The sequence below is a fragment of the Contarinia nasturtii genome, unplaced genomic scaffold (genome assembly GCF_009176525.2).
Source record: "Contarinia nasturtii isolate CC-2019 unplaced genomic scaffold, AAFC_CNas_1.1 Cnas_scaffold_129, whole genome shotgun sequence".
NCBI lineage: Eukaryota > Metazoa > Arthropoda > Insecta > Diptera > Cecidomyiidae > Contarinia > Contarinia nasturtii.
The window spans coordinates 11,498,336-11,519,367 of record NW_022197486.1 but is presented as its reverse complement, the minus strand read 5'-3'; the positions used below and the strand labels follow the sequence as shown (position 1 = coordinate 11,519,367).

The window sequence follows — 21,032 nt, the reverse complement described above, 5'->3', positions numbered from 1 at the left end:
TGAATAAAGTAAGAATAGCATCATGAAATCACAAACAAATGTTACTCGTGTGCACATTTACGTAAATATCTTCATCCGGGTATTGGGACAATTAATTTTGTTGACTTCGGTCAGGATTTATTTATTATGCATTAATTAAATACAGATTAAAATCATCGAGTACTTTATGCACACGTTTTCAATCCATTGATTGCAAATGTGACACGATCATTTTCGTGATACAAATATATCAGATATAATCGGTATGAAAACATGTTGTTATTCCTAGACCAGGAACTAGGGGATTGACACCAATTTCTAGTGTACTCAGTTTCTTCTAGTTTTTCTAGTATACAAACAAAAATGCAAATATTCTGCTAGTGTTTCTAATATTGAGCGAAACGAATTACATTGTCTTCATCCATACAGAACACATTAAAATCCAGCTTTCTTATTGAACACGTTTCGTTTAAAAAAAAAAGTTCGTTAATCCCTTCAATCGACTTGAACATATTTTCTTCACAAATATTTTTCTAGTACCTTCTACTAGAAGGCTTCTAGTTTGATCGAATTTTATATAGTAAAAATTCGTGTCTAAACCCCTAGTATGTCTCTCTCGCTCTCTTTCTCCCTTTTTCTTTTTTTAACGTGAAATGAACGTGAACTAAACATATAATAAAAGTCGATAAAAATAAATTAAAATAAAAAAATATGTAAAAAAAACAAATTAAAAATTCAAGTGCATTGACAATTATAATTGCTTAATTACGATTAAGCTGTTGTTATTTTCTATTGTTATACATAACAATTCAAAATTCAAATCAGCACAAATCATTTTCAATCCTCACAAATCTCAAATATTGAATAAATTCAATCCATTCCGATAATTTTCAAACGTTTTCGCACTCAAATCATTCACATTTTTCGCATCTATGTAAATCCATTCCAATCTTGGATAATTTTTTAAATATTTCTGGAGAGATCTTAAATCTTGTCTATAGATAAAAAATATTTAAAAAAGTCATCAAAATGAATAGTAGCATGATAGAGAACTCCGCTTCACATATATTGCTCCTGGAAACCGTCTATATATAAAAAGGGAAAAAACGAACCCTCTTAGAATAGCTGCTTAAGCTTTCAACGATATATTTGACCATATTACAGTTTGAATTATAACAAATAGGAATAGATTTGAAAATGTGATAAATTTATCATATGGCGAAGGTGTTATGAAATAAAATATGATATTTGATCACTGATCAAAGCCAACAAAAACAACAACCAATACAATATAACATACAATCCAAAAATAATTAAATATATTACAAAAAATGTGATGAAAATAAATGTATTGTAATAATTGTAAAGACAGTCATTTGTCAATACAAACGAAATGATACAAGCGAAACATTCCGAAAATGGTTTGCCCTAATACAATTAGTAGTTAGAAGAAGCTAATCAATAGAAAGTACGAATCAAAATCAATGTGATGCCTAATTTGAGTTGACACATTTTTTGTTGTTTCCATTGAACAGAATAATGCGGCCGTGATAGTTTTTATAGGATTATATATGCGGTAAAAGTTTACCTATGATTTAGAATATATACTCTTTTTTTTTACCATTTAGAATTATTGGACAAATGTGCGAGTCAACATATTTTGCAATTGTGCTTACTCGTGAAAAATGCATTTGTCGTACTTAGGACACGGTAAGTTTCTTCACCTTGCCTACTGAATAGCATATAAAATAATCTATCCTTTTCGAAATGTAGCTAGTTGCGTGTATCGCACACATTCTCAAACGTATGTGAATGTATTTGCCGTTCAAGACCCATGTATATTATTATATTGTTTGCATGTGCATAAATTGCGTCACTAAATTTAGTGTTTCACAATATAAAAGCGATGACTTTTTTTTGTCCATACATGGTTCAATATTTGTGACTGTATTGTAAGCATTCATTGAATTTTGTTGTTGTTGTTGCTACAAATGTATCGACAGATAACACTGTTTCTATCTCTGTCTGGTTCACAAAAACTCCGTCCAATTCTAATATACTTCCATCAGCTCACAAACACAACTGTCATTTTACTGGTCTAAGCCAGCCAGTCACAAGGAAACAAACGTACATGTATGTCAAGCTTTCAAGCATGATACTGTCAATTTGACAAAAAAAAAAGAAGTAACGCGCACTAATACACCCCGAATGTTGCACACAAATACAAATACAATGCTCCGTACAATAACCGTTCGGAGGGTTGCTGATGAATTTTATCCAGTTCTGTGTGTCCAGGAAACCTTTCTCCGCCAATTTTCTGTATGTGCGTGTGCTTCCATTTTGCCTCTCATTTTGTGCATTCTCTTTCTCCATGGTGTAGCATTTTGTGTCATAGAATATGTGTATATTGGATGGATTTTCCATGCTGGTTAGCATTTTCAAAAGCAGTATACTGAAGTTAGAGAATGAGAGAAACACAGAGCAGCACTCACGGCAAGCACTCAATGACGGTGTGTGCATTTTTCATTTTCAACAACGGCGCGATTTTTTCGGGTCGTTCGCTTCAATTGGTAACAATCGATTTACCATAGTAAAAGTGCTGTTTTGTCTCCATTTAAATGCTTTTGTTGTCAATTTAAAAACATTTTCATTTTTTTTTTCTTTTTCGTTCATTTTTCTTATTCTTCTTCGTCTTCTTCATATGTTCTTTGCATTGATTTGTTTTGCAAATAATTTGCCCAAATCAACGCAATGTATTCACATTGTGTGCTAATATTAAATCAATTACAAAAAACAAATAAGTGTTGGATAGAGTGTTGGTTATATCGAAAACCGCGTAAGGTGTGCATTAAACAAGTAGATGCAGTCAAATCAAACCTTTGATATTTACTTTTGTAAACAATAATCTTGGAAAAAGCTCACAACGTTGGAATGGCGCAGTATGAGTGTTTAATAAGTTTTGAAAGTCATTTGAGTTAAAAAAAAAAAACAGGGAATAAAAAAAAATGCCAACCGCTAGAAAAATGTTTTCAGTTTTATATGCTGGAGAAAAATTGTTGAAAATAAATCACATTTTATATGAAAATTAAAATCCGCGTAATTTCCCTCGAACATTGAACAGAGATACTGTATTGGCTGTTTAAATATAATCTGACAGTGATCTGCGCGTGCTGTAAAACTTTGATAAATATTTGGTGAACATAAATTAAACATGATAATGAATGGTCAAGTATATTATGACTGTGCAAAATGATAAAATATCAAAGGTGAATGTTCCCAAAGTGAGTGTATGCGTTGTAAAATTAGCCATTCGCATAGCACTGTTTCCAAGTAAAGGGATTACTACTGCTTTACATTTTATATTTTATTTGTAGTTTTTATATTTAAATTCCCAAAAACGTGAACCAAAGTGTTCATCAAATTTAAAATGTCTAAATAAAAAAAAGTTATCCAGAAAAAAAGAAATGAAATTTCAATTAGCATATCATAGCTAGATAAAAAGAAAACTAAAAGATTTTGCTGCAGAAAATACAAAGTATACCATTATTAGCCAAAGTGAACGGGACTAGGAAAATGTGTCGAAAACCATACGTAAATGTTTATTTGTTGTGAGTAAGAGAGTGCTTAACGAGCAAAAGCCAAACACTTGAATGACCTTACAGTTGAAACCATTTGAGGAAGAATAAACAGTATAATGATCCAACAATAGAATGGAAATATCAAAATAAAACGATAAGAAAGGACACTCACACAAAATATTTTTGAACAAAATGCCATTCGGTCGTCGTTCACCTTTGGAGGCATTTAATGCATTGGCGCTACCGGGTAGCGTATTAGCCTATAAATATAATCAATTCCGGCAGCGTCGTCGAGAAGCCCAAAGTCGTCGTGTCACTGAACGTGAACTATCAGCATTGCATCATAAAATCGTAAGTTATCTTGTAATTAAAGTACAACGAAAAAAACAAAAACAATTCTATTTAGTCTGATGAAAACCATACCATTTAATGTGTATAACAATGGGACTTTTTTTTTGGTAATCGTTAATTAGATTTAACTTCAGGTGGTCAAAGCTATGTGCACCTTATGCGTGCAAAGCCATTCTTTTTCGTCGCGTAATCTTTTAAGCACGCAACTTTTCAATTTTGTGCACTTGAATCGGGAATTGTTAGAGAAAATTGTTCATGTTGCCGCGTAGAATAAAATTGGTCACCTTGGATATCGGATAATACATTTCTCTCCCCCATTTTATGCACTCGGAATTTATGTATTGTTTGGAAAATAATCGCTTCAATTGTTTCAATTAATACGAAATTTCGCTTTAAGAGAGAAATAGAGTGATTTATTTCAAATATCTACTACGTGGAAAAACCTTCAACGTCGATTTATTCGAGCTTGCTGCACAGATAATTTCGGATCCTTTACATTTTCGATTTATTCCATGCAAACATTGTTAAATTGTACTGATAACACTATGCATGCATGCCATATCGTTTAACTTTGTTTTCATTTTCTTTCCTTCGTTATTACTTGATTATTTTCCACCGTTCCACAGGCCATTCCAATCAGTATATTGAAACAATTCGAACGACGTAGCAGCCAAACTTTAATGGTAAATGGAAGACTTTTTTTTCTCTGTCTCTCTGTCTTTCTCTCCGTGTGCATAGCAAAAATTTAGGTGTGCCCAATTTTAGCATAAATTCCCAAAGTCACGAAAATTATAATGAAAAATATATAATGTTTTGTCCTAAAAATCGTATGGTTTTTAGTTAAACACATATGACGAATACGAGCTGATGTGAATCGAAAATAAAACAAAGGCGGTTTTAATATATATTATATATTTATGTAGATTTATTATACTTAATCAGTAATGTACTATCGCGTTAATTTCATTTGATCAAAATATAAGAAAACAACAACAAAAAACGAAAACAAATCTATAGAAAAAAGCTAATGTTTTTTTTTAGCCTCGGGCTTAAAAGAAAATTATCATTCAAAATAGCACTCAATCAATGATAATACCGATTCAACGTCGATTTTCAAGAGTCTTTATGTCCATTTATTGTTGATCAAAAATTAATAGCATTACTGGGATTGTTCTCAACTGTCTGGAATTGTTTGTATCAGAATGCCAATATATTTTCATATAACATACACACATATACTTTGTTTTGTTTGTTTTCTCCGTTGTCACTTTTTTTTCTTCGATTCTTTTCCATTGTATTGAATATTGGTTTTTGTTTGGTTTTCTTCTACTTCAAATTCGTAGAATTTTTCTTTCTTTCTTGTGAACCTGGATAACACGGCGATAAATCCATTACGAATCAACTAATTGCTTCATGAAAAATAAATGGCAGAATCATAGAAATGTTAATAATTAGACACACTATATTTTATGGAAGTGCTTTCAATCATTTCGTCACTGTGAGAAAATTAATCATTTCACTATAATAAATCCGTTGAAATGATTACGGTGTAGAAAGTATATGACTGACGATTGTTCCAACTTGGAATAAAGTAATAATTTAGCATAACTTTGGGCTCGACCGTTAATTTGATTTTGCTTTGTGATGTGACATCAACAACAACCAGAAAAACCCGTCCCGAAAACAAGTGCGAAATTTTCAAGTCGAACACTATATCCACTCTTAAAGGCCCAATTGAAATTGTCATGTCATCCATGTAATTGGCATAACAATTTGATTGATGATGTTATAAGTTATTCAATCTTTCATCGCTGCTTCAATTTTTACCAAATGGTGGTTCACTATTCGTTGACAAATAGAATTTACCTCGTAACCTACAAACAAAATAAATCGATCAAAATATTACAATTAACCCTATCGCTTTGAAATACATCTAAATTTCAATTGCATTTTGCAGATAATTAGAAGTAATTTTACAAAAAAAGAAAAAATACCTAGCAAGGAACAATGTCTTGCTATCGACCATCTCTGAGTATGATGTTCGCTTCGAGATAATTTCAATAAATACATTCGCCAAAAACCAAATTACCTTGTATCTGCATTGAAGCCCATGTAAGCTGAAATTTTTTTATCACAGTTTATTTCGGTTTGATTGTTTATTGGCAACAACGATTTTGGTTCAGTAGCTGGTTCGCAGTAGGTTGCCAAAAAAGCATTTGCCCGGCTGAGTGATTCAATAAAGTACTCCCAAGCTCTCTGATGACTGCAGCCAACTGGCATACATTATGGAAAATGTTTCACAAAAAAAAAGAGAGCAATACGAATCAAAATGGCCCGAAACCAGCAATGGCACCAACATGAAAATAACGGTAGATCGCATAAATATCGTTTTGTTCAATTCGTCTAACGGCGTATAATGCGTAATACGTTTGTTTGAATGAACAAATTTAACAACGCAAAAAAGAAGGTTACGTTACAATTTAATTTAAACAAGGGAAAAAAAGTGAATAAATTACTATTTCGAAGATTTTACATTCACTATTTTGCCAAGTATTTCATTCTTGGCAATGATGCATTGCGAAAAAAAAAATGTGCAAAGTAATAGAATGTTTCTAACATACCCACAATGGTATACCATCGATTTTTTGATATCTCTTGTGCTAAGCAACCGGGCTGAAGCACACCTCGATTCGGAAAGAAATCTGCATGGCCTGAAAAAAATTGTGAATTTTTTTCTAGCTGCATTTTTAGTTACACATGGTTATATGGTTGTCAACAAATACCAAGTGGCCAGGGGTATCCAAGAATTCCACCTGAAGATAAAGAACGGTTTTTTTTTTAGTTTGACAAACAAAACGGTTGACGATTGAATCATAAATACCATCTGTGTGAATGACATCAACAAAATCAGCAGAATCCACGCCCAATCTCGTCGATTTATTAATGAACATATGAAGTGGAAATGCAGGATCCAGACCTAACCCCGGTTGTCATTTTTTTTAATAAAATAAATTATAAAACACATTCTTTGAATATATTTGTTCGAAAAAAAAAACGGTAAAATGAAATGTACCTGTTATCCTTGACAAACTAAGATTCCATTCCTTTAGCATTTTTCCAGCAAATCCGGCCACTTCAGCTCCCAAACTATACGTTCGAAAAGTGTTGATATTGCATACAAGAAATGTTTTATTAAAGAAAAACGAAAACGAATCACTCATACCTAAATCCAATCACATGGATTCGTTGCATGTTCACTCCATTTTCATTGAGAAATTTAATAAAACGAGCCAAATACCTTCCAACACGCGGCACATTTTGTACAGAATTCCAATACCTTGCAAAATTTAACATCGATTCAAATAAACAATAAGGTATATCTGTGGCCGTACCAAAAACAAAAAAAAACTGGTGAATCATTACCATGGTAAAGCGGTGATTGGGCTCCAGTCCACTAACAAAACGTTGTAGTCATTTACTTTTAAGAATGCTATCAAAACACGAAAACACGTTGGCAATCAATTTTGATTAGAAAAAAAGTTACTATTTGTGTTTGACATTCAAAGAATTTGTCTTTTTTTTTGCAATTTAGCACAATCAAAAAATAAAATGAATTCCATCAATTAATTGCATATAAGTTTGTTTAAAACAAGATTTTTGCATACCGTCCCGCATTTCTTGACTACTTTGTCCAGCTCCGCCGGGTACACTTTCCGAAAAACCGTGCAAATAAATAATTAGTACATTTGATTTATTAAAGTTCGATGTTTCAAAACGCTTTTTGTCGGATAAATAAAGTACATCGGCGTTGATTGGATTCGATCTGAAATGTTGAATAAAAATGAAATGAAGAAGAAGACACATCACATCAATTTGTAATTGCACGAAAATTATCCATCAATTTGTGAAAGCATATATATGGTACAAATGAATCAATTGAACTTGACACTTTCGCTGTGAAATGAATCAATGAAATAATATATGTTATGCGAATGCTGTTGATATAATTACCTTGTGTATAAAAAAAATTTAATATCCCTTGGCTCCCGAATCGGGCAGCAATTCTGGCAATTACCCCGTGGTGCTGGTGAGTATATAACTGGTGAACCGCCTATTAATCAATACCGAAAATCAAATAAAATCATCAAATCAAAAATCGGTTTGTTTTCAATACTACCGAAGGGAATAATAATAGTTCGAATTGTGTTTACAAAGGCCATGAATGGCACAGTGTGAATTGAATGAAGCGTATAACTCAGATTCAATGATTTCTTTTACTTCGTATATTTAATATGTAGATGTGTGTAGATATAATCTATGTCCATTTCGATTCCGTCTATCATTGTCGTTTGCAAATTGAAAGATATGACAGAAAATTGCTGTGTGTCTTGAAAATTGAAAACCCAGTTGATTTGATAACACTTAACACACTTGTTGGCCTGCTCATTGTCATTAGAATTGTCTGTCGAAGTCATTGTTTGAATAGTATCCTGTGCATATAGAATGGTAATAAAAAGTGTGCATGAATCATAGTAATTTTCGATGAGTTGAATACAATTTGTCATTTCACCGATAATATATAGCTCTTTCATCTTGACTGTTACTAACCAATGGTATATGATAAAAAATTAATGCAATCATTTGCGTGTGTGAGTGTGTGAATTCGTATAGTGGATTATTATTATAGGATTATAGCTCGTTGATGATTCGAGAAAACATGATTTTCTCTGTTCGAATACAGACGTTGATTTTCGAATGAATAATAAATGATTATTACATTAATTCATCATTTTCAAAATTTTGCCATTACGACCATCGTCATGATGCGACTCTTTTTTTTTCTCACACTTATTTTAGTTACCATATAATAATAATGATTAATCAGCAAATGAGCGTTAACATCTCTTTGAATCTTTTGAAATGAATTGCCAACAACAAATGTAACGAATGGTGTGATATCTCTGATGAAAATGACAGTTGACAAGTTGTTGGTTTCACATCGCTTTTTTATACACACATATATATATCCTTTTATTGTTCTTTTGCTTATATCTGTGTTTGCACATCGAAGTGTGTTGAATGAAATATAATATACCATATATGCTGCATACATAAATAGATATATACTCACCGAAATATAGCGTGAATAGTGAACAAAGCGCTAATCCCGGTCCCGATAATGTCATTGTATTGCGATATGTTCTGAATTCTGCATAAACTAGTTCCGCATCCGCAAGCAATTTTATTGCAATCGTTTCTCGTTCAAAATTGTCTGATTTTTTTTTCTGTATGATTTCTAGTTTGCGGTTTTATTGTTTATCGTTTCGATGCTTGCTTGTGTGACACAATAATATATGTTCAATAATTGTATCATTTCACGTATATCAAAATAACGATTTATATATATGTGAACGTTTTGCGTGTCTTTTTTTCTCGTTTGTTACAATTTTTTTTTATCGATCTGTGGTCAAATGAGAAAATGGATTTAAAATTGAAAATCTATTCTGAAATTAATTGGGCACATTACTTATTTTCAACAGCTCATAATGCAATGTAATCGAAGAAAACATTACACCTGTCAAAAGTTCTAAATGAATTTTTAATGCATTATTAAAAAACGTATTTAAATATTCATTGAAGATTGATATGATTAAACAAGTAGAATATGTGTTCATAGAAGTGGAAACAATGCCGAACCAATTACGATTTTTGAAATACTTTCACTATCTATTCCTGGTAATCAAGCGGAAAAAGCCGACATACGGAACAACTGACATACTAGAAAATAAAGTTTTGAAGCCGTTTTCTTTTTCTTTTCCTTTACAGAAAAAAATTCACTCTGATTTCAATGCACAATTTTTTTTCTTCAGGGTAGATACAATTAAGTTGAAAAATATGGAATAAAATGTATTCTAATTGGAAAAAAAACTTTTCTTTTTACATGATTCAAATTCGATCGACAACTTTGCAACGATGTTAAACTATTGAGTTACTTAAGTCACTTGTTTGTTGTTCAAAAGTTATTTATTTCAAATAGAATATCACAGCCAACGAAATACTCTTTTGCACATATTTTACGTGCAGTAGGAAGAGAAAAAAAAAAAAAAAAAGAAGAAATATATCGATATCGGTGTCTTGTTACATTCCCAGTGAAAATATTGATCAACAAATTTATTTTATGGTCGCAGAGCGAGTCTAAACGATTCGTGTTGCTCGCATTTGTCTCGAACAGTGCAAAAGTTCTGAACATGTTACTCGATGAACCAAGTGATCGATGTTATTATGTAAATGCAAGAGCGGTGTGCGCGCGTAATTTAGTGGGGCAACTATTATTTTTTTTTTGTTCAACTCTCAGCCAGACGACAACCGTTTCGATTTGAAACAATGTGAAGCGTAATTGTTTTCGATCGACGAATGACCATTGTCTTTTTTATGCGTGTGTTTTAGCACATTTATAAGTCGCGCACTTTTTTGTGGTTATTGCTTTTATCATTGTTTATGTGTGCATCTATTGAAAGCATTAGCGAATGGTGACATTCTTTTTTATAATTGAACATTGGAACATAGTATGACCACTTAACACATATATGTCAATATGATTAAATGCTAGATAGAATGTGGTCTGCTCTGGAAAATTGCACTCAAATTAATTGAAATGCCGAAGATGGGCAAATGAATATTTCACACTCAACACTCAATATCTACTTTTGACCATTGACTTGCCTTTTTACTGATTATGATTACATTCATTTCAAATGCTGGTATGTATTTCAATACTCATGTTGTACTGCACTACTTTAAAAAATTATCGATACAGAAAAAACTGAGCTAACTACGAAATAAAATGGTCTATCGCAAGAGAAAATACAACTATGCCGTGTTTTTTCCATTTTCTCAATTCATTTCGTCAGATACCATTCATAACATCATTCGAATTACGATAACCAAACGAGCAGAAAAATGCCGCAAAAGATTTTGATCACCGATATGTTTTGAAATGTAAAAATATTTACAAATAGTACAGCAGTGCAATGATTTAATATTTATCTCATCTTGAAATTATAACATTATGCAATACGGCAGCACACACCTTCTTACATTTGCAATTTAGTTGATAAGTTATATACTTATGCTATAAATCGCAGAGATAAATATTTATGGTTTGTTAAACACTTATGTCGACAAAATGACTTCCTCGTTGAAGTTCGATCTATCATCATTCTGGCGCTTTGTCAATATGAAGAAGAATTAGTAGTGACTGTGATCAAAAATTGATGCATTTTGGACACAAATCATCAGTTGATAAGAAGGAGCAAGCTAAAATGTTTGCAACATTTTTCAAAATTAGCGTCGCAAATGAAATGACTCAATTCCTAAATACAGCATGAATTCCATTTCGAACAAACTCAATTGTGGATCAATTTAAACTCAACGAATTTTCCGTTTTCGATGAGCTGCTACAAATGAACGCCTAAATAAGCGCAAATCTATGACATATGCAACAAATAGGAAAAACACAATACATTGATGTAAAAGCAAAAACACGATAACTCCAGATTTTATTTTTACAATCACGTCTGTATGTTGTATTTTTGCACTTTAATTTATTTCATTCTTTTTTTGTGCAAAATATTTTTACTTTTTCGCTCACGCCGAGTGTGTAAGGTTAAGTATTTTATCTTGTTTTTGCCATTATTTAAAATCATCTTACGCACTGGCGGTTTGAGCGAATTGAATAAAAAGTTTTTTTTAGTTAGTTACATTTTCAAGTTAGCACAAGTGAGAGATTAAACTGTATTGAAAGTATTTATTTCTGATTTGAAAAAGTATACAATTACCCGTACGAACAACCCAATAAAGCGGTGTTCTCTTATGATAATCTGATTCGACATTAACATTTGCTCTATTTTTAACTGGAGTTTTAATAATTTTTGGGTAAGCTAATATGATCAGTGAGAGACTGAAATTCATTGAAAATATTTATTCCTGATTTGAAAAAGTTTACAATTACCTTCCGAAAAGCAAGATTTTACAGCATAGAGAAGCGGTGTTTCCATCATATAGTCTTCGAATTTCATTCCAATTTCGGCAGCATATTACCAAATTTAATGCTTTTTTTCTGTTGTATTAAATACACTGTATTTACTCCTGATTTGAAAAAGTATACAATTATCTGCTAGGGCAGCGTAGTGAAGCGGTATAACTTTCAAAAAGTCACCTTCGGCATTTGCTTCTTTTTAAGTATTCAGCAGAGTTCTCATCGGGCCATATTTTTGTGATCCGGATCCGCCCGTATTCCGACAATTGCCTACTTGAATCCGATCGACGACCGATTTTTACGGACGGGCATCGGTCGAACTCGGAATTTGGTTAAGAATTAAAAATATAAATATACAAAAAAAATGTCATTCAATTCAAAATTTTAAAATTCTTTGTTTTTATTTAAAAAATTAACTCTTCAATAGCATCCGTATGCAAGCGATTTCTTTTTGTCGTTAAAACATTTCCCCCAATGCTAAATATGCGCTCGGCTGATGACGATGAAGCCATAATAGACGCAATAGATAAGAATTTACGATAGAGCCTTGGGAAGATGTTTTGATGCTCATACCACCAAGCCTATTAATACTATGAATACTATTCCGATTAAACTTCACTCAACAATTTTTCTTTCTAATTTTAAAATCTAGTAACATCGAAAATGACATTTTATGAGATTTTCGCATGATGAAACCCCAGTTTTTTTTCTTGTGAAATGAAGAGTCTTACATTTTTTTCGAATCAGTATTTTGCATATACCCGATTATTATTTTACGTGCAATTTTGGGTTTGTGCCGAAGCATTACCAAAGGTACGATATCTAATTAACTTTGGTTCAAACCCTATTGTACGTATGCTGTTGTTCGATTGCTTGAGAGAATTTCTCCAAGACAATTATCGTGCGAAATATAAATGGAAAAATGCCGAGAATTTCGGCCGAAAACACTCACAAAGCTGGCAAAGCCAATGATCTATGGCTGAGTTTATTAGTAAGACGAACTTTTATTCATTAAAATTTATTCACATTACTTCCGATATCCGACAGAATTCAAAAGGGGAAAAAATATTTTACAGTCAATACTCCAAAAAATTCACTTTTCTATTTAAAAAAAACTAAACGATAAAACAACGATTCAATTGTAATCCTTTGCATTTCTCTATTTGTAGGATAAACTATTGAATAAATTAGAAGAGAGTGAACCGGAGCCACCCACATCATCTGAGGATGAATGTGTCATCTGTATTAATGCACGTGCAACAATGCAAACATCTCCATGTGGACATCGAGTCGTTTGTCGTCGTTGCTTTGTAAAAACAATACAAAGCGCTGTTGCACAGCGTCTATTACCATTAAGATGTGTCATTTGTCGTGCACGAATAAATCGTCTCATATCCGGTTCGGGGACGTGGCGCTTACAGGAATCAGCCAGCAATTACTCGGTTGGAACTTCAAAAAGTTGGGCTGTACGTATTTCAAGCGATTTTTTTTTGTTAAAGTCGTCTTTACATTGATATTTGATAATAATAATTATTATTTGTGATCTAAATAATTGTAGGCGCCATGTACCAGTAAAAATGCTGGAGTTCGAGTAGCACAATCGGCCAGTCTTTATTCAATGAGCTCAGGGTCATCTAATGTATCTGGTAAGATTATAAAATTAATTGTAACATAAAGATGATTAAACGTTCGAAAATCGATTTCCATAGGAATTTCATACGCATCAAATCGATCAAGTAGCTCGGAGGCGTCATGTTCAACAAACAATTCCGGCACATCTGGAACGTCTTCCTTATCATTATCATGTAAAAGTCGACAGGATATTCATAAACATGAGAATTGTGGCGGTTAGATCTTCTATATATATCGTTTATTTTCCTATATGATTGCATATTTCTTTTTCTATTCATTCTAGTTAATTGTCTCGGTGCAATACCACGCAATTCTCAATACAGTCAATTTCAAAAAATCCAACCGAAACCACAGCCGATCCAACATGAACAGCCATCTCATCATGCATCCAGTCCACAAATTAAAAAACAACCTCTGTACATTAACAAACGCAATGCAAATTATACGCCAAAGAGCGCTTCATATAGTGTATTTTCTAATGATATGCAAAATAGGCTGCCACCCATCAAGGAATTCCGAAGTCCGACTAAAGCGTCCATCTCATCACCAGCACGCGTTGCTTCTGCTCCACGACTGAGGTATGAGCGCATTGAACAATTGCAAATCAATAATGGCGGAAATGAAAATATTCATTCAATTTATTAAAATATCAAAAAATCATAGTGTTTTTGGCTGCATAATTCCATTAAAATTGAATGATATCATTATTTAGAGCATTGATGGTTATTGTGTATGATATTATTGATACATTCATTTTATTGTTGGTTTGCATCGTATTTTGATTTAGGTTTGCATCGTATACATCACAAAAATCAAAATCTGTATCATCATCGTCATCACTCGATACCGTTCCTCTATTGGGTGCTACATCGTCCACAAGCTCTCAATCGACCGTTTCAAAATTGGGCATGACAGCAAAAGTGGCACCAATCAAACCAAAGCCAACAAGTACACGAACATTGGCATCGCCAACTGAACAAAAACCAAACATAACGACACCATCAACGTCACGCAATCCATTTTTTATCATTTCTCTGAATAAAAACAAAAATACGGCAAACACCGAGCAATCGACTTCGAAAGAATGCAACAGTAAAATCAATGAAAAAATGGTTAACGAAAACAAAAGAAATGAATATTCGGCAGAAAAAAGGAAAAAAGAGGAAAAACTTCGCTTGAAAGCCGAAAAAGAAGCAAGAAAAGTAATAATAAATATTAAACGCAGTTTTTGTCTCGCATAAATACATTTTTTCTTTGTTGTTGTTTACCCGCTTAATTTGTTCAGCAATTTATTTCCTGGAATTTCAACATTTCGGTTTTGTCATCTCTCTCACACACACACCTTTTTCTGCTCTATTTTCAGGAAGAGAAACGACAAGCAAAAGAGGAAAAAAAACGTAGCAAAAAGGATGTCAAGTACTTTTCTCTGTTATGTGATAATAAAACCGATAGCAAGACAAAAAAGTAATATAAATAAACGTAATTTTTGTTTTTTTTTTTCTATTTGCCTATTAGAATGAAATTTTCATAAAATATTTATTAAACTTGTGAACCTATAGACAACTGTTATATTGTTAAACTTATTTATTGGGAGAAAAAAAATCAATCAGTTAAGAAGTAGTTGCATAAAAAAAAACCAGTAAATAGTATTTTATCAAATAAAAATAAAACATGTTGAATAATCGTTCAATTAAATTCTATTGTTCCTTCAATAGCTACGAAATTTTAATTGCAGAAGCATTTTTAATGTAGGATCTTATTTGAAAACTATGTATCGGTTGGCTTGATATAAATTTGCAAAATTGGTGCTTTTTACGTGCTCAAATGCAAACAACATATATTATTGGCTATTCAAAAAGACGTAACATTCAAATGCAAGCCTCATAACAACTGACTAACATTCCAAGAATTTAACATACCAATAACATTTTGTTCGTTTTTTAACAATAGACAAAAAAATAAACAAGAAATTCAAATGAATTTAAACAAAAAATAGTAAACATTTGCATTATTTACTTTTATTTTAATTAAAAAATTAATTCATTATTTTACAGAAGATTTAAAAGTTTGAAAAATTGGGAACTGAAAAGAAGCGTGGTGTCTCTATATAGACTATAAAAATGATCGAAAGTACACACAAATCCAACCTCGAATTTGACCATGAAAATATGGTTTGGCAGTGGGTAAACTTGGATAGCCGTTTTTCATACATAATACATGACAGTCTTGTGAGCACCTAAACCTTATTCATTCAGTTTTTCTTTGGTAAATCTAATTAAAGCGGCATTCAAATGCTTTTGTAAGTATATTTAAACAGCGGTTGAATACTTTTATCAATTCGGATTCCGAATTATTTACTTAGCTATTCAAGAATTGTCTCGAGAAGCTACGAAATGTGTATCCATGCCAACCCTTGTAACGTATGGTTGCATGGCCATAACAGTGGATTTTACCGTGTCCTTTGCAATCTTACTCAAATCCATCTAACAGCATAGCCTGAATCATTTGCACATGCTAGAAAAAAAGACGAGGTCAAGTTTGGAGGGCAATGTCGACGAACAAGTCTGAAACCGGAGTTTAATTTAATTGTATTAAATGAACATTCGAGTCCGAGTTGAAAGAAGCGTTAAATATGCGCTATTTGCGAAATATTTGTAGAAATATCTATCTATCTATTTACATTGTGTGTTGTCCCAAATGACTGTAATTTGTTGCTTCTTAATTCCTGTCTGACATGCTTTTAAAAACAGTAAAAAATCGAAAATTTTTTCATGTCAACAGATTTTATTTCACGTCTCTTAAAATTATAGTATTTACACGTATGTAATTTCAAATTTGTTCTGTTTCACTTTTCACATATACAAGAATGACTCTTTTCAATAAACTAGAATACAATATATTTGTTTTAATGTATAACATCATTTTGGTTATTCAAGAAAGGTCGTATTAATGTTTGTCTGTAATAAAAGTAAACTAGACGCAATAGATTTTGTGATGTCCAATGTTCACTTCAATCATTACATACAATTCAAATGCAACAATTTTGACTTAAAAATTTAAGAACTAACACTATTAGATATGGTTTCTCTTTTTTTTTAATATACTATATCAAGGGTTTTTTTGTCTTTATCAGCCTGAAAAATTACGCAGCCCATCTCAAATGATAAATAGATTCAATTTGAAATTATTCAAATTTCTCTCTCTCTCTCATAGAGTATTCAATTTAACCAATAATCTCGAATGAAATAATAGTCGTAATATGTTCAATTGTTCATGGATTGTTGAGAATGGGTTTAGCAAACAAGTCACTTTTCGGATCTGGGGCGAATGAGCTCCAGTGCGTTTCATTACATTGCTGTAAATTGGGTAGAACATTGGTACGTTCTACCACACACGTTTCTTTGATCACAAAGAATTTATTGATTAAATCACTTATCCACATGATTCGTTCGTCATCAATTAATTTAGCATTTATTAAAGCTTGTTCTTTCATTACTTCAGCATCTTTAGCAGCCGGCAAAAATTGATTCCAGTATTTTGTTTGACGTTCATTTGAAATCGATTGTGAATGCGGTTGTGTGGCGTCGAACAATTTTGTTGAATTTGCATCGCCATGAATTTTTGGAATAATTAAAAAATTACATTGTGCAATCATTGCATGTGCGTAAACCAATTTGGCCGTCCAAATGCCGGCCAACAATGGTGCTTTTAAATTTGATTTTGCAAACGATATGGTTTGTGATGCGCTCGATGCATCAATGTGTATATCGGATATGTCACTTAAATAACCAGCTGGATTAATCCATAGCACCGTTAAATTATAATTGCGTGCGGTGAAAATGTTCGGTTCCGAATTGATTTCGGCCAAACGAATTAAAAACGTTGGTTCGGCATTTGGTCCCATAATTTTTGCGAAATTTCGTAATATCTGCTCTTTTTGATCATATTCTGTGCTCACTTCAATGCTTTTAATGCGTTTTCCCAACGTTGTCGACCGTGATACACGGCCAAATTGTTGTGGCCGTGTCAATAATTCCAATTGAATAACATCCATATTGTTTGCCACATGAACGATATCATGATGCACCAAGAATCCTTTGTATTGATCACGATCCATATAGGTTGTAACTTCGATTATACTTTTCACCGTATAATTTATATTAATATGATGGCATGCCAAACTGGATGCAACTGTAATTAATGCTTCGTCAATTTTCGGACTTTTGTCGCGCGAATGATAAACACTTTGCCAATAACTGTGTAAATTTGGATAACCGGCTGCATATGGTCCAATCAACCATTCTTCCAAGTGCAAAATGATGGCTTGATTGACAATCGGTTCGAATTTTCGTGCAAAAAATAACTGCTTACTCTCCGTTGACAGTAAACGTGGCCAATCTTCATTTTTAAAATCATTTGGACTGCAACCGCACCAATCGACAACATGTTTGTATTGACATTTGCAACCCAATCGACGTTTCCAATTGGTTACATGCAAATTATTATCGATGTATGTGTGACAGAATTGCGAATTTCGTAAAACCGTATGGAAAAATGATTCGGCCGGCAAAAGTGTATGATTGAATATTCGAAGTAGGCCAGTCAACAGTTCATCGGGTTGATGGTCATCGATTGATGTGATGTATTTAACAAATGTTCGGGATAGGCCAACCCAATCGCTGCCACCATCAATTTGAATGCCGTGCGGTAGGTCACGATCACCAATTCGCCACATGTGCGTATCACATTCAACGAATGACTTATCTAATCCCTGTTTCTGAATGAAACGTTGCACTTCACGTCCATGCGATTTAACAAAATTTTTATCACGATTCGCACTTAAAAAATTAACTAAGCTCTCTTTGGTCTTCACCAGAAAATCGCTTTCACTTAAATTTATGATGAAATCCCATTTCCAGTCGGCGGTTTGTAATAATTCAGTCATCGATGCCAATAACATACGCAACAACGAGGCACCACCCCATATTGTTGAATATCGTTGACGTGCCAAACGTATATTATTTACTTTTTTCTCCAATTTTAACAACTCTTCATACATATAATCTTGACGCTGCAAAGAATAGAATAGAAGAAAGGGTCACTTTTGTTACTCATCGTATTGTTTTTTTTTTAAAAACTGGCACAGATAATGCGACACAAATGCAAAATACTACTAACGAAATATCAACTGAATACGTTCACAGAGTCAACTGAAATTTCGTCACTTGAAGGATAGTCTTTCTTATAAAGGAATGAATTTTGCATTTGTGTCGGTTTACAAACTTTTCACCACATCCAGTATTTAATTTCAAATTAATCAATTTAGAGAATTTATGAGTCTGATGTGTTTGTGGTCAAAAGTGTTTAACGGATTAAAAAGTTTTGGTCACAAAAATCAGACAACAATTTTAACATAACGTGTGCGGATGGAAGACAGTTTTAAGCTTACCGAATCAACATGAATATAGTAATAATGCTCTTCGCTATATAATAATTTTAGTAGTCGATGCACTTGACGTACTGCACGGCCATTCAGTGTCAGCAAAAATGCAATCCGAACTTTTGGTAACTCGGATTTTATGGCTAATACACCCGTCTGTGGAATGAATTCTGAAAATGGAAAGAAAAGGAAATCAGATTCAATTTATTGTGAGATTCGATGATATTTGAACAAAATCAACTCACGTTTAATACCAGTTTCAAAGACATTGATTGTAAAATAACCGCCGCACAATTGTTTTTGGTCTCCAGAACATTTGTAATTGCATTCGGGATCAGGTAATTTTGCCGTATTCTCTGGTATGGAATTTCCACAAAAACATTCAGTTCTGCAAAGAGATGAAAATGAATAATTTCTCAAGCACTAATCAAACGAAAACTTTTTCAAATAAAGTGAAATATGAATTCTAAATCTCTCTGGATTCAAACTATATCAAAAACTGAGCCATTTTCAAACCGAATATGAATATATGTAAAATAAAATTGAATAAAAAAATCGAATCTTTATTAAAATTCAAACTGTCCAACTGACTTACGAATATTGAACGCCAGCATAAACGAAACCGGATTGCAGACACAGTTGAATACATTTTGTGGGTGTGTTTGTTGTCTTAAAATTGATATAATAACCGGAGAGTGTTCGAAATTTTTTATCGTCTTTGAAACAGCCAAGCGGTTTATTTTTATTGTACGGTTCGTGTGGGCAGTAATTAGGCAAAGTGTTCGGATAAAACGTACCACTTTGTATGGCACATGTTGTATTTGCAATTAGCTCTTTACATTGACGACTTTGGGCACGATAAATTGCTGAGATGGCTTCTTTCGCCACAATATCGCATATTGGCTTAAATTTATTTATATCTAATTTTAAATTCGTATCGGACGATGATGATGGTGTCAATTTCACTTGATTACTCTTACTATTATCGCCCTTTGTATCTTTGGCGACATTCAAATGAATCTCATTGTGAATATTATTGGTATTGATTTGATGATGACCGTTAATGCCACCTTTGGCCGATGAGGCCACAAAAATTTTTGGTAACGCTAGACCACCGCCACCTGCGCCGCCCACAGTTAATTCTTTGAAATTAACAATTGGATTGCTATTGCTTATGTCTTCATCATCGAATGCCATCGTCTCTTCGTCATGGAATAATTCATCGAATGCCGCCTGATTTTTATATCCATTTTGAATTTCAATTAAATTACTGTACAACGATGCAGCGTTCGAATTGTAAATGTCATCGGTATTGCCAAATATTGGTAACAAATAACCGAGAAATAATTGGATTGCAAAGAGTATCAAACCACCAAAAAAGAATAGTTTGTAACGCCGCAACCATTGTACGGATGCCGAGGAAGTTTCAGTCATTGCCATTCAATCAAGAGATCGTTATTTTGTTTCGTCGATAATTTTATCACTTTATCAAGCCAACTCATAATCGAATCAAATTGTAGCTCCACTTCATTCCGTTGAATTATTCGACGAGATACTAGTTTAGCGCTGTCAAAACACTGATTTGCTTCACAATTAAATAGAATTGAACAAAACAAACAAATAAATAAACACAACAATTATTCACGGCTCACATAAATTTCTTTCTAACATATTCATTTTATGTAGATTTTATATTCGAATGAACAATTTAACCGTACAAAAAATAATCGATTTTTTTTCTATCCAAATGTAATTGACGAAATAATAAATGTAGTTTTTAATCGATTTTGACCCCGATTTGTATCGTTTTTCATCAACTTTTCACATTTCCGTAGCTGACGTTTTGGTTGCATTTATGTTTCTACCTATCTCCCACTCTCTCAGACTGACAGTTGATTTCCGATTTTCTTACCTTTTATTTATTTCATTTGTATTCATTTGTTCCATGAATTTTCTCCAGAGGTCGCCAACAACGAACATACATTTTCTACATGCTGAAAAATGGAAATAATAC

General features: G+C 32.7%; 3 protein-coding genes across 3 annotated transcripts; 1 reads left to right on the top strand and 2 right to left on the bottom strand.

The window, feature by feature from the left end:
- Positions 1 to 2,463: 2,463 nt before the first annotated feature.
- Positions 2,464 to 15,518, top strand: LOC116348278 (flocculation protein FLO11). Its single transcript, XM_031779228.1, has 7 exons — positions 2,464 to 3,908; positions 13,116 to 13,412; positions 13,505 to 13,592; positions 13,656 to 13,793; positions 13,862 to 14,156; positions 14,366 to 14,780; positions 14,942 to 15,518. The coding sequence occupies exons 1-7, from the start codon at positions 3,750 to 3,752 to the stop codon at positions 15,044 to 15,046; spliced, it is 1,497 nt and encodes a 498-aa protein (XP_031635088.1). The 5' UTR covers positions 2,464 to 3,749; the 3' UTR covers positions 15,047 to 15,518.
- Positions 5,045 to 9,883, bottom strand: LOC116348282 (lipase member H-like). The gene is made up of 12 exons (XM_031779242.1): positions 9,850 to 9,883; positions 9,040 to 9,369; positions 7,920 to 8,019; positions 7,574 to 7,731; positions 7,332 to 7,398; positions 7,132 to 7,245; positions 6,982 to 7,055; positions 6,790 to 6,885; positions 6,692 to 6,721; positions 6,530 to 6,619; positions 5,998 to 6,181; positions 5,045 to 5,782 (listed from the first exon to the last, which is right to left on the bottom strand). The coding sequence occupies exons 2-12, from the start codon at positions 9,092 to 9,094 to the stop codon at positions 5,725 to 5,727; spliced, it is 1,026 nt and encodes a 341-aa protein (XP_031635102.1). The 5' UTR covers positions 9,095 to 9,369; positions 9,850 to 9,883; the 3' UTR covers positions 5,045 to 5,724.
- An 817-nt stretch (positions 15,519 to 16,335) lies between the features above and the next one.
- On the bottom strand, positions 16,336 to 20,877 carry LOC116347016 (xylosyltransferase oxt). The gene is made up of 4 exons (XM_031777390.1): positions 19,614 to 20,877; positions 19,264 to 19,406; positions 19,028 to 19,188; positions 16,336 to 18,649 (listed from the first exon to the last, which is right to left on the bottom strand). Exons 1-4 carry the CDS (start codon positions 20,456 to 20,458, stop codon positions 16,850 to 16,852), a joined length of 2,949 nt encoding a protein of 982 aa, XP_031633250.1. The 5' UTR covers positions 20,459 to 20,877; the 3' UTR covers positions 16,336 to 16,849.
- Between the last annotated feature and the right edge of the window lie 155 nt (positions 20,878 to 21,032).